Source organism: Heliconius melpomene, chromosome 10, assembly GCF_056956725.1.
Source record: "Heliconius melpomene rosina isolate 202511_hmr_F chromosome 10, ASM5695672v1, whole genome shotgun sequence".
NCBI lineage: Eukaryota > Metazoa > Arthropoda > Insecta > Lepidoptera > Nymphalidae > Heliconius > Heliconius melpomene.
In genome coordinates this window covers 2,109,510-2,122,926 of record NC_140398.1, presented here as the reverse complement: position 1 = coordinate 2,122,926, position 13,417 = coordinate 2,109,510, and the positions used below count along the sequence as shown (strand labels likewise).

At 32.3% G+C, this 13,417-nt stretch overlaps 1 protein-coding gene across 1 annotated transcript; it reads right to left on the bottom strand.

The window, feature by feature from the left end:
* Positions 1-2,483: 2,483 nt before the first annotated feature.
* Positions 2,484-12,866, bottom strand: RYBP (ring and YY1 binding protein). Its single transcript, XM_085191231.1, has 3 exons — positions 12,551-12,866; positions 7,422-7,591; positions 2,484-6,472 (listed from the first exon to the last, which is right to left on the bottom strand). Exons 1-3 carry the CDS (start codon positions 12,684-12,686, stop codon positions 6,368-6,370), a joined length of 411 nt encoding a protein of 136 aa, XP_085047357.1. The 5' UTR covers positions 12,687-12,866; the 3' UTR covers positions 2,484-6,367.
* Positions 12,867-13,417: the final 551 nt, after the last annotated feature.

The following is a 13,417-nucleotide window of genomic DNA, read 5'->3' as shown; positions in this document are numbered from 1 at the left end:
AAATGAAAATAATTCACTTTTGAGTGGGAATCGAACCCATACCGATGCGATAACAGTCAGACAAACGCTATGCTGCTCTGCCAAAAGCCAGACGTTGAGTACCACCACTCATAGCCTCGAAAAATGCGGCGGAAATTGGGAAATAGAGTGATTAACACCAGATTCCCTCTGCGTACCCTGCTATCTGCGGGTACAGCATGAAGCTGATCTGTAGGTAGGTTATATAAAGAAATATATGAACCCTAAAACAGTTTACGGTATAACCGCAACCTCATTTCCTTTTTATTCAGTGTCATATATCTCATGCGTCATATTCACACGTAGCGCCATTGGCTGTTAACTTTGCTAAAATACGTAAGATTGTAAAATATCACACACTGTAGTACGGTTGATGAGTTACTGCTAAATGTTTAATTTTACTTCATACTGTATCATGGAGACAGGCAGAGAGATCCAATTCTCTATTTTTCGCTTAACGTCGAAAGTTATAAAAAAAAAAAAAACAATTTATTTATTTTTTCTCACATTTTCAGAATGGTCCACATATTCTATATGTGGCCAGGTCTCTATATTTTGAATTCACTTCATTTCTTCGTTTCTGTCGCAACAAGACATGCGCGGTTACAATTGGTCGGAAAATGGTAAACAGAGTGTATTAACACAAGGTTTCCTATCAAAAAGATAAAATAAAATAAATTCTAAGCAAATCCTAAACAAAATTCCGACCTACATTCATATAAAATATTTTTAAAAAATGTCTATAACAAAATGAATAATAAATTAACAAGACAAATCAAACCAGTCCCACTATAGTACACGAAGTCCATAACGTAACGCGAACTCGTAAAGTTATTTACGCAGTCACCTGCACTAAAGTAAAAAGTATTTTACAGCGCGTTTACGATCGCCTATATCGAAGGAGTTCGAAAATATGACCAATGTGCGAAAAATGTACTGGAAATTACTTAATACTTAATATAGAAAGACTTTTATTTAAGGTATTTTGTAAAGAAAGAAAGTTCAGTTTTGTAATTAAGAAATAGGAAATACTTTTCTTTATTCAAACATTCCCCAAATGTGAACCATAAGTTCCATTTATGTACTAGAATACTTACCGTGCTACCTTCATACTACACATTATCATTATCATTTAAAAACTCAGTTTTCTATTTCTTCTCAAATTTAATTAAAATTCAGTTTAGACTCGAACCCACAACCGTCGCTTATAGTCACCACGACACCACGCCGTTGCACCACAACCCCACCACGATTTTATCTCGAATCCTACAATTTCCCTCTAAATAGAGCAACAGCAAGTATGTACCTAAGTGCAATATACAGTTATAATTAAACATTATAAACCTGAAAGGACGTTATCACTGCACTGACGGTAGCTACTTACGAGTTAAGAGTATAATCTGATGTCCCGTCGTCGCGTGCCGCAAAAAGACGCCGCCCTCAAAGAGTGCCGACACTGTGCTAACACCGCTCTGTGAGCTTTGATTTAAAAATACCTGAGTTTTGATGGTTGAGGTACAGCGTGACTGTAAACGTGACGGTTGCGGGTTTGATTCCCTGTTGGGGAACTGTTACTGTGCTACTTATGAAGCTGGGGTTGAGTTAAGCCCGACAAGTGCGGCGTTGAGTTAACTGGCTTAATTTAACGCCGCCCTTTGTGTCTCCACCTCCAATAACCATACAAAATGTAACTCCCTAATTTCTGTAAATAAAACAAAATAAAAAATGTAGTAAAACATAGCCCTGTTCTAGACTTCCAGTGGAACGCCTTACCCAAGCGTATACCAAACGCGGTGACAAGCTTTCAGGTCTTTTAGATGAGACTTGGAGTTACATTGGAATAATTAATGCAATCATTATATCTCTTGATGCTCATTTTGGATTTTTTCATATAATGTAAAGAGAGATAATTGAAAAATAGTTTTTAGTCGTTTTAATGAGGTGCCAACTAGAAATTCCTATGTTAAAATGATTTAATATACCCACTGCCCCACGATGGCTCTCACTATTGTAAGTCAATATATATTTATTTTAATTATAGTTCATTGCGGGAAACTTCTGAAATTAGATGATAATTGGGTTCAAATTCCACTCTGGACTGTTTTAATTGAATCATACTTTGACCTACTTTTGTCCAAGAACATTAGTATTTATGTATATTAAGTTACGCAAAAACATTATTAGGTTCACGTTATATACTGCATAAAGCAGAATAAGACAAAGGGAACCTAGTGTCAAAACACTATCGTCCAAATTTTCCGCCTAATTTTCGTCATTGTGTGTCCAGTGGAGGAACTCAATACTTCTTAACAATGTTACCAGAGCAAGTAGATTAAAATGAATTCATTCTCGGAGTTAGACGCGAACTACGACCATCGACAGCCACGACGGCCCTTCATAATCAATATTTTAAATATTCTAGATTAAGGTACTTCAAATAGTTAAGGGAAAATAAAACCAAGAAACCAATTTCCACATTCTTTATATACAGTACAATGCATCGATATAGGACTTAAAAATAATTAACATTTAAGCGCTACTTTTACACATTAAGTTAACATTCAGCTGAAATATACTCAAAACATTACCAAAAAATACTTTAAAAAATTACCAAGCCGCTTGTTTACAGGAGAAATAAAATAGTGACAAAAGATTAAAAACATTGCAAAGAATATTGTTAAATTTCAATTAATATAATTAAAGAAATTAAATAAATCAGTCAAATAAGTAATGAGCAACATAAATTATTTTATACTATATTCATTTCATCTAAGGCCCCTCTCACACTTGCCAACATAAACACAACGGAATGACAGTCTGAAAAGGGATTCAAAAGATTAAAAATATAATGGAGTGTCTTAACACTAAGTTTTCCATATATAACAAAAATACTTGCATCTAATTTCAATTTGACTTAAAATGTAAAGAATATTTTTGTTGTTGCTTTGAAAAAACACCTTTAAAAAAACTATAGTATCTTACCATATATGGACCATACATGATTATATAACAATTTTTGTATGGGGTCAAAATGTCAGTCAATCAGATTTTGACACATATAGCAAACAACCGCCGAAATATTTCTCACGGTACCTTTTGTATTTCAATTCAAAAGTTAATTCATGAAATTATAAGTGCTTTACTGACACTTACAAAATATTAACAAAAAAACTTTACAAAACTAAAAAAATACGTTTCCTAGTTACAAAAATCTCCAATATTTTTTTTATTATTAGCATATAAAAAAATCAACGTGTTTATGTTGACATATCGAGAATAAAAAAAAATGCTATAACATTACCATATATAGATATCGATGGTATTAAAAACTCTACAAATCTCTACAAATGTAATACAAACTGTTTTTTTATACTTAAATTGGTGTTAATTTTCCATTGATTATTTGCTATTTTTTCTCTAATATAAGTGAATACGTTGAACTTAAAGACTTATTATGTAAATTTGAAAATAAAATATGAGGTATTTTATCATCGTCCACCGAGGGTTTCAACGGGAAGTAAAAGTTACAAAAATTGACAAAATAAAGTTTGCGGTCGCACTCATATGAAATGAACTACAAGCACAAGTTTGTAATTTTATTTTCTGTAATATACAAAATTCTCATTAAAGTTAAAAAGTTCTCATTTCTAATCAAATTTGATAATTGTAGGTCCACATTGTTTTAATTCTAATGTTGTCCAATTGTAACTATTACTTATATATATATACCAAATTAAGGTAATATTCGATTACTTTTGAACGTATAATTTAACATAATGAGAAACTATAAAATGGATATAAATATAATTTTTTAAAGTATATGAAGTATCAGTTAAATTCAACGTATTTACTTATAGTTGAACTACTTAGCGCTATAACTCTTTTACTTTGTATAAAAATATCGCGTTGCATTTGCCAAATACATTAAATCGCTGCTAATATATCCATATTAATATATTTAATACTTGTTTTACACTCTACTGACATCTAGCGAGTTTACTCTTTTACAAAAAAAACAACAACTATTGAAAAACACACACAGTAATACCCAATATTTTTTTTATTCCAAAATGTTATTCACATCTTGCAATTTATATCCATACCAAAAAAATACCATATAAAAATTTTAACCGTAACGGAATTTGAATCAACGGAATCTACGGAATTTTAGATAGCGTCGTAACGCTATGGCTTGCTGGGTTCAAAATTTTCATACGGATATTTAATATATCATTGAAAAGTCAAAAAATATATAATATATACGATTGTTTATTATATTTCAACAATCAAGTACTTTATTAAAATACCTATTACTTGAAATTGGTCTATACTTTATAGCCACTATCAATTCGACCTTACAAAATATGTAAAGCTATTCGAATCCGCTAGCTAAAGCCAGATACAGAATTGGGCATATTTTAATTGTAACTGACAATTAAATATTAACAATTGATTATTTCTTTGTACGGAAATCACAATTAACAATTAATTAATGGTTATTTTTGACGTATTGCAAGTGTTATTCCAAAGGAACACTTAGGAACTAAAAAAAGAATTAGAAATAGGAATTAAAAAAGAATTTTAATTAATTGTTAATTATAACCAACGCACAAACGAATAGTCAATTAATATTGTCAATTGCTCAACTCTGACGAGGAATTACAACAACTTATCCAAAAGGGACAACACGAAATCTAAACTATTTTATTATGAAACTTTGTGATTCTCTATAGAAACTTAAAACTAAAATAAATACTTACATAACGCTTGGAACACAAATATCATCTATTGTTTTGGTAATCAACACTCATCCTCAATCTCTCCGCGCGCAATTTTATAAAATGTTTATATTTTATTCCTATTAAAGATGAATACATTCTCAACAATTGGATTAAAATATATGGTATTTATTTCATTATTTATATAAAATTGTCACGTAAAAATCATAATATACGGCAGCAAATTATTCATATAACAACATTGGGCCAATAACTCCAATGATTTGGCCAAGACTTTGCTCAATAATTCTTATTATTTAGACCGTTATCGAGTGAGACGTTTGGTCCAACATATTTGATATAGACAAAAATATGTGATGAACGAGGCAAAGATATATTTATGTAATTACATCTAAATTCAACAATTAATGATTAACTTGTGAATTAATGATTAGTGCTTGTGAAAATAATGATAGAGTATTAATTAATTATTTAATAACATGTGATTCATATGTGTGGCACTTCACTAACATTTCCCTTAAAAAACGTATTAATTTTTAGATAATTTTAGGAGTTTTCTAAATGGTTGCAGAAACAACAAAATCTGCGTATCAAATGTACTCCAATTTCCTATATCGTAACTCGCTAAAGCCATATGTTCAAACATGTTCGTTTAGGCACTCGAATCGACTGCATTGACTGTTTTCCATCAAAAAATTCAAAAAATTCCGTATTTTGTACAAATATATTGTCGGTAGAAATTTTATTTTTGTGCGTTGTATTATTTAAATTCATTTAAAGCCGTCGTAGGGCTCGGAAACGAGTATTTACACAAGAAATTTTATATTGGTTTATGAATATTGTATATCTCCTTAAGGGTTACCTGAATAACACCTATGGCTTAGATTTTCGGCAAGTGTCAATTTTACGACTGAGGAAGTCTAGCGCGTTAAAAAAGGTCAAGGTTTTAAATTTAAATAATCTATACAATTCCTTTGATATATTTACAATTTCAACAACTCGGCAGTGCCCCGCTGGTCCTTCACCTATATACACAAGAGTACCAAAATTCCAATATATTCTTTCAAATTAAGACATTAGAAACCACTAAAATAAATTAACGTTTAAGTTATAAATATTAATTTAAAAGAACATAGCTATTAATGGCCACCCAATTAATAATATTAAATAAATACAAGTTCTAAATAAATAGAAAGCAATTCACACATGGCAGCTCCATTTCCGACACTAAATTAGATTACAGTTAAAATAATAAATATTATAAATACAAATTATAACTACGCTTAAAATACACAAAGCTAATAGTTCTGAATAAGTCGAAACGTGAGAACAGGTAAAATTATCTATTCACCCTCAACATAATATCGATTATCGATTTGATTTCATTTTAAAAATCGATTATTTTCAGATTTATATAATATTATCTCACAAATATAAAAACTAAATAATTAAGTTTTAAAAACAAACATACATATTTTAAAGAAGTTTCATTCAGTAATTACCAATATGAAAACGAATTGATTACGAAAATCGATTTTTTTATTCAAAGTGCCAATTAAAATGTGTATAAAAGAGAATGCTGAGGATAAATAGATCAATCAAAGAAGAGATCAAGGTCTTGCATCATTAGACGACTCTACATCGCTGGAACTCGTTGAAACCGACTTTTTCGGTTTGTACTCCGTTATAACGACAGTCACGCCACTGACGGTTACCTGTGACAATATAATAATATTGTTATATCTCAAATGATATTAATTTTTATAGTTTATAATTATAGAACGAAATATTTAATATTTTCATTTCCATTGTGATGGGAACGGGGTGTCTTAACATCTAGATTCCCATGTTCTCTCTGCCTACCCTGCTATGTGCCCGATTCAACGTAAAGCTAAAAAAAATTAAATAAAAAAAGTAATATTACTAACTTCAAACATGGATACATTATATCATACAAAAACTAGCCTGTATAAACTTAGTAACAATATAGTTACAATCTGTAAAAAGAAAAACTAACATTGCCTCTAATACATATTAATATACAGCGTGTTTATGCAAATAATTGAGAAAATAATATTGTTAGAATGTACACGGGTAAGGCAAAAAGTTTACTTTTCGAGGAACGATGAAACGCAGGTAGAAAATCCGCTACATTATTGAAAGTAAGCAACGTTAATATTTATACATTTGTTTTTATAGCTGTATTCATATAGGCTCATATAGGCAGGCAGATATAGCAAAAAATAACGTTACTTTTTAAAGCACTTAGAATGTTATATCACTGATAAAATGGCTTTACATACTTTTATACTGAGTTTTACTATGTGAAGAACGTGCTTGAATAGACATTCCATTGATAGTACTATAAAGAAATCTTTATAAATTACATATCTATAATTTATAAGCTGGTATTTTTATGTAAATTTTTTTACTGTTAATTTTTTCGTACAACGTATTTTTTTTCTATTTGTGGAAAAACATTTAAAATTAATAAATAAATCTTAGCTTCCTTTTCAGATGTTACTTCCTCCTGGTACCGCTACACTCCTGGCGGGCGTAGATATTTATTTTATAAGTGCTACTCTTCAATACTATAATTTAACGCTCTCACCATTTTGACACAGTTACTTCTAGGAACATAGCGTGTGTGTAATGAATATTTACCTCTCTAGTTTGTGCGGAACTTCTATCAACGTTGTTAAGGCGTGGCGGGCGTCGTTTCTTCTTAAGTGAGTTGGCGGATCGTGGCCGTTTCTGTGAGCTGGTGGGCGCGGTGCCGGCCGCCTGCGCCGCGACCAACGCCGGGTTGATGCGGGGCTTGCGGGTTGATGTACCTGTCATAAAGGGAATCATATATATATATATATTTGATGTTTTTACAAAGTTTACGTATTTAGAGGCCGTGATGACGTTGCAGTTTAGCGTCAGATTATAAACTGTTTTAGGTTCTGAAAATTAATGTGTTTTTATTTCTTCGTTCTGGCGATTTTGAATTCCGCCTAATTAGAATATATATAAATTGGAAAAAATATGTAGGTACCTAGTCCGATGATTTATTAACGACGGAAGCTGTATATTTTTATTGTTCATATACGTTCTAAGTAAGATCTTTACTATTTGAGTCCCTCCGTTTTGCACATTTTGCAAAATTTTCGTTTCAAGATTTAGCGTGTTGACTGACCGAACTCAACGCCGCTCTGTCTTGGCCAGAGTAAGGAAATACAAATAATCGATTCCCACTAAACTCGGGAAATCGAACTTACAATCATATGCGCCACGACGTCCTCAAATACAATTTAATTCCAAAAGTAAATTACACATCCTCCCCCCTCCCTCCCCCTAATGTATTCACAAAACAAAACTATTTCCATCGGCGCCTCAGGCAGGCAGGCAGGCAGTGCCTTTCAATTCAATTTCCTTGGCCCGTATTCACGACACAATTTCGCCATTAGCACACTTCCTTGTCTCTCTCTCTACAACTACATCAGTATATAGCGTAGACTGTAGAGCACGAATATGTCCTTGTTTACGTACAGCTTGATAGATTTTGGTGAACGTTTCTAACAAATAATATGGGGTTTAAGTAATTATTGAGGACCTTCTGGCATTGTAGCTGGCTGCAAACGTAGTAGTTGTGAGTTCGATTCCACTGGGAAATGGATTATTTTTATTTTGAACTAAAGTGTGAAAGTAAACAAAAGCAGTTACTTCATCACGTTTGTGACTTTGATGCCTCCTAGATTTTGCTACCGGAATAGATTTTGTACAATTCAATCAACTAAGTATTTTAAGAAATCTCAATACTTAATATATAAGTTTATTATGTCACATTCAGTTCGATAATACTGATTATATTTTATTAATTAAAAAAATAAATATATATGTATAATATTATTCATATATAAAAAAAATAATAAATCCTCGATCCAAATTAAAAGTCACTTGATGGTGACGGATTCAGGATGTGATGATTCCCGAATCCGCCGACCGAATTGTATAGCGATAAATAATTATCATTATAAATATTTCCACAACATTGTATATAAACAAACACACACACATCTATCAATAATATAATTATATATGAGATTTATCTACTCTGACGGCCTACGGCAGCACCTCTTTCATTCAATTTCCTTGGCGCGTAAGCACAACACAGTTTCACCATTAGTCAGTCAGTCTACGATATATGAACTGAAAGAATCAGAAATAGTACGCGCCAAGTCTATTTACAATCGAGTTGACTTTTCCTTGATATATTTATTATTTTTCGTAGCATTAAATACCTGGAACATTTTCTGAACACTTTGTAAACACAGGTTAGGGCTTCGATTCCCACTCGAGGAAATGAAATATTTCATATTTTCATTTTTCCTAACCTCGCTCTGGTAACGAGACAAAGCGCCGCACCGAATTCCGCCACTTAAAAGGCAATGGCTCCAGAATTCGTCGGAGAGCGCGGAACGGAAATGTCGTATTGGGAACGGAGTGTGACTACACACAAACACTATGTTCCCAGGTCGCTCTGCCCACCTCGATCTATATACGGATCACAGCGTAAGGTTTTAGGTGGAGTATTCGTTTTTTTTTTCATTTCCGTGTTTCGGATAAACATCGCGGATAGAGTAGCACGCATGTGTTCCTGTCCCTGGCCCACGACCGTCCCTCACGGCTGATCTTAAGAGTTCGAAGTCACAACAACCATCGAGCTTACGGATGTCTCACCATGCCACGACGGTCTGTATGTATCTGTATGTAACTTGAAGTATCGGATTTAAAATAAAGACTTAGGTATATTTCAAGTACGGACGAACGTTGGACGAGGATAGAATATTATAAATATTATGATAATGATACACTTATTTTAATTATAGACTATTATTGAATAAGTTCCTATTTCATAATATCCGCATATATATAACATTGTGAGATGATGAAAGATGCAGACAAACTCTAAGTATTCTTCTCTAATCTATAATAGAATTTAAACCAATAATAAAAAGAAAATGAAACAAAGAATCAATCCCGTTTATCTATAAAATATCTATAAAATTCCATTATTTGTAGGGATTGTAAATTCTCTTGTGCCAATTTGGGTCCCCCACTCCCATTTCGCCCATCGGCAGAGGGAACTTGGAAACCTTGTGTTATGACTCTCCGTTTTCGTGCGAAAAAAATTATGTAATTCAAGCTAGCTAAATAATAATAAAATTATGGTTAGTATATAATAAAATTAAAATAAAAATAAATACGTTTAACATACATTCTTACATCTATTATTATGGCATGCCTTTATAAATTTTACATAGTAGCGGTATAAATAACCTTTGGAAAACCATTTCCCTTGCAAAAGTAGTTGCATAGTAACGGTTATGTACGAATCAAGCTAAATCGATATCAATCAGTGTCGTCTGCGAAGTTCAGAATATTGAATTTTTGAATTAAACTTTCTATATATGAATTTTGGAATTGCAGTAAATGTTAGCTGTTATAGTTTTACGCAAACAAATGCCTTTAGTGATAATGGAGAGGAAAATTTAGTTTTAAAATTTCCCTATAAAGAAATATAACTATCGTCTTATTAAAGAACATATTTACATAGCATTATCCAGTTGCTAACATAGAAACTTTTTATAGCTTTAATAATTTCATACGACTACTGCCGCTACCCGGCAGGACTGAAAATCGATGCTCTGAGGAGTACGTGCGCAAGTCGGGCTCGCTCTTAACCGTATTATAAATGTAGTCTAAATATATTATCTATCTATTTAGAGTTTTTTAAAGTTTTTTTTTTAATTATTATGAATGAAATGAAAACTTTGTGTGTATATTCAATTTCAATTATAATCAACTTAGCTCTAGTTAGCATTCAGCGATAACTTCTGACTGTAAAAGCGAGTTGTCAGTTCCAATCCCATTCTGGAAAAAAAAATATTTTTGTTCCGACAGGCCCGTATTCTCAACTGCCACTCAACAGATGATGTCTCGGGCGGAAATCGGAGAACGAACACAAAGAACGAGAATAGTATGTACGCACTAGATTCTCTCTACCTCATGAAATCATCAAAATCACGTAAAATAATCTCAAAAAATATTTTGAGAAATATAATTTCGTTGCATGGAGTAATAACTCCATGCAACGAAATTATATTTCTATGTATAAATCGAATTATCGAACTCCAAATCATTTTTGAGCCAAATTGACCTAACAGTCAATAGTTTAGGGTCCAGTTTACAAATTTTAGCACATTTGTCCCGACGACGCTACCGTAGGGCAGTATCTGATAAGGAACTCAGTGTACAACCATTGAGCTCCATATCGATCTTCCTGAAGAAATTATTTTCGTCTGCTAAGACAAGGTGTAATGATCGAAAAATGTAGAACAGAGTGTCTTACTCTTAACACTCGATTCTCTCTCTCTCTGTTCTAAATTAGAATAGAAGGATAATTGTGCCAAATTAAATTCTCACAGTAAGTGTCCATAAATTGTCAACTTGTCTTGTCTTGTCAATCTCTTCACTCTCTTGTGTTTATTATAACAATTGAAATTATTTCACACATGGTTACGGATGGAATGGAATTGTTACAGAATATCTAGGTTATCTTTAAATGCTATGCTATTTATTATATTGATAACAAGAATGCGATTATTTATAATATTATCGAATGCCATGAAATATTTATAACTCGATATTCTAAAGTTTTTAGCTTCACGCATTATCCCGCACATAGCAGGTTAGGCAGAGGGAACCTAGTAACTTTGTGTTAAGAAACTCTGCTCGCCATTACGACATTGCAGTTCCTCAATTTCCGCCGAATTCTTGGGGCATTGCGTGTAAGTGGCGGGAACTAAACGCCGCGCTTTGCCTCGTTCCCAAAACGAGAAAATGAAAATACGCCATATATGCAATTTATTAATATAATAGTAATTGTAATAAACTGTAATTTTGTAATAATGTTACATATACATAAGTTAATTTCGTATTTGCACTCACAGTATGTACATTTTGTCAATAATTAACGGCAAAATTTGAAAGAAAGACATCAATATCGAAATAATAATAATAATAATAAAAGAAACAGTAAATTTACTGTTAATTATTTTCTATTTACTGATTAGAGTACGCGAATACATTTGCATATAAAGTATTTCTAATATACTGGTTCTGTAGTATGATAAAAAGGTCAACGCTTTTAATCCGACCAATTTGAAAAGTCAACCTTCACAAAAAACATTACACTGCAAAGCGAACTTAATTGGAACGGGTTACGAACGAAAGTGAACAATAAAAAAGGTTGTTACTTTCCACCAAGTTTGGTTACGATTGTAGATATTTTATTTGATCGGTTTATAAGTCATAGCACCGCTAGTCCACTACACATAGTGGCGGGATTTCTTTGATACTATTTTTATGAGGCAATTTGTTTACATGAGATTAATGTTAGAACTCGTATAGTAAGAAAGTGTTTGTATGAAAGAAGGCTATAAAACGTGTAAATATAAAGTATTGGTTTATTTAACCATAGAACCCAATATTCAAACGTCTCGCTCTTGCTTGTATGAAGGTTAGCATAAGTCTTAATCAATACTTTTTAAGTCTTTGTTCCATTTTAAGGTTATGCATAATTTATACTACGGCATTCGCTAATGTAATGCAAATTCGTTTCCTCGAAGTAATTAACTTTGCAAATTAGGAAAATGACTGTAGAGCCCATCCACGTATAAACTACAATAAAGAAAGTTGAAGAACGATTTCTTTGAGAAAACAGTGTTTAATACTGGAATTGTTACCTTTTCTAACGTCACACATAGAGCATTTGAAGGCTTCAGCGTTATTCCTGTATGTACAAACGCTGCAATCCCAATAATTCTCTTCGAGCACTTTAGACGGCCTCTTGCCTCTCCGAATGGCATTTTTCTTGTCCATTTTAACGCTCACTTAACCCTAAATTATATTTCTCACACATTAATCATGATATTTTTGAATAGGCACCAGACTTTTTATCGCACATTTGTAAAATATATATCCTAAGAATCATTATTTATTTATGTTTTACTGTGCACGAAACGTACACCACGATTCGCCATGACAGATCGGCTTTACGTCGGTAAAGCAGAGCTGGCGCCACTTGTTGTTGCTGCTTTATCGACATTTGCACAGACTAAAAATTGTTGCATTGTTAAGTTTCTCAAATAAAAATCAGTTATATTAATTTATTGTTATTAAATATTTTTAAGATTTTTGGGTTCGAATTCCACTCTAGGAAATGAAATATTAAATTTTCACTAACATGAATGAATAAATGCTCCAAGAATTCGGAAGAAAGCGGGGAACTATATTGTCTTAATGGGAACGGAGGGTCTTAAGTTCCCGGGTTCCCACTGCCTACCCTGCTACGTGCGTGATACAGCGTCAAGGTAAAGAATTAAATGCATGTAGTACTACGCTGCTAAGCTCATATTCCTAAATATATAACGTAAAATTAGGATGTGTCTAATTTTACGCTATAAGTATATTTAGGAATGTATTTATGTCTATAAGGCGTAAGATAAAAAAGAAGTAGTTTTACGAAACTGGAGCGTAGCTACTTATTGAAAAAATAAATTAAATAAGAAGATAGTTGATCTTCTGAAGTGGAAAGACAATCGTTTCCTAAT

Coding starts and splice junctions, on each gene's coding strand:
- RYBP (XM_085191231.1), bottom strand. CDS start 12,686: ATGGACAAGAAAAATGCCATTCGGAGAGGCAAGAGGCCGTCTAAAGTG. Junction 7,592..12,550: donor TATGTGTGACGTTAGAAAAG/GTAACAATTCCA, acceptor CCTTTATGACAG/GTACATCAACCCGCAAGCCC. Junction 6,473..7,421: donor GTTCCGCACAAACTAGAGAG/GTAAATATTCAT, acceptor ATATTGTCACAG/GTAACCGTCAGTGGCGTGAC.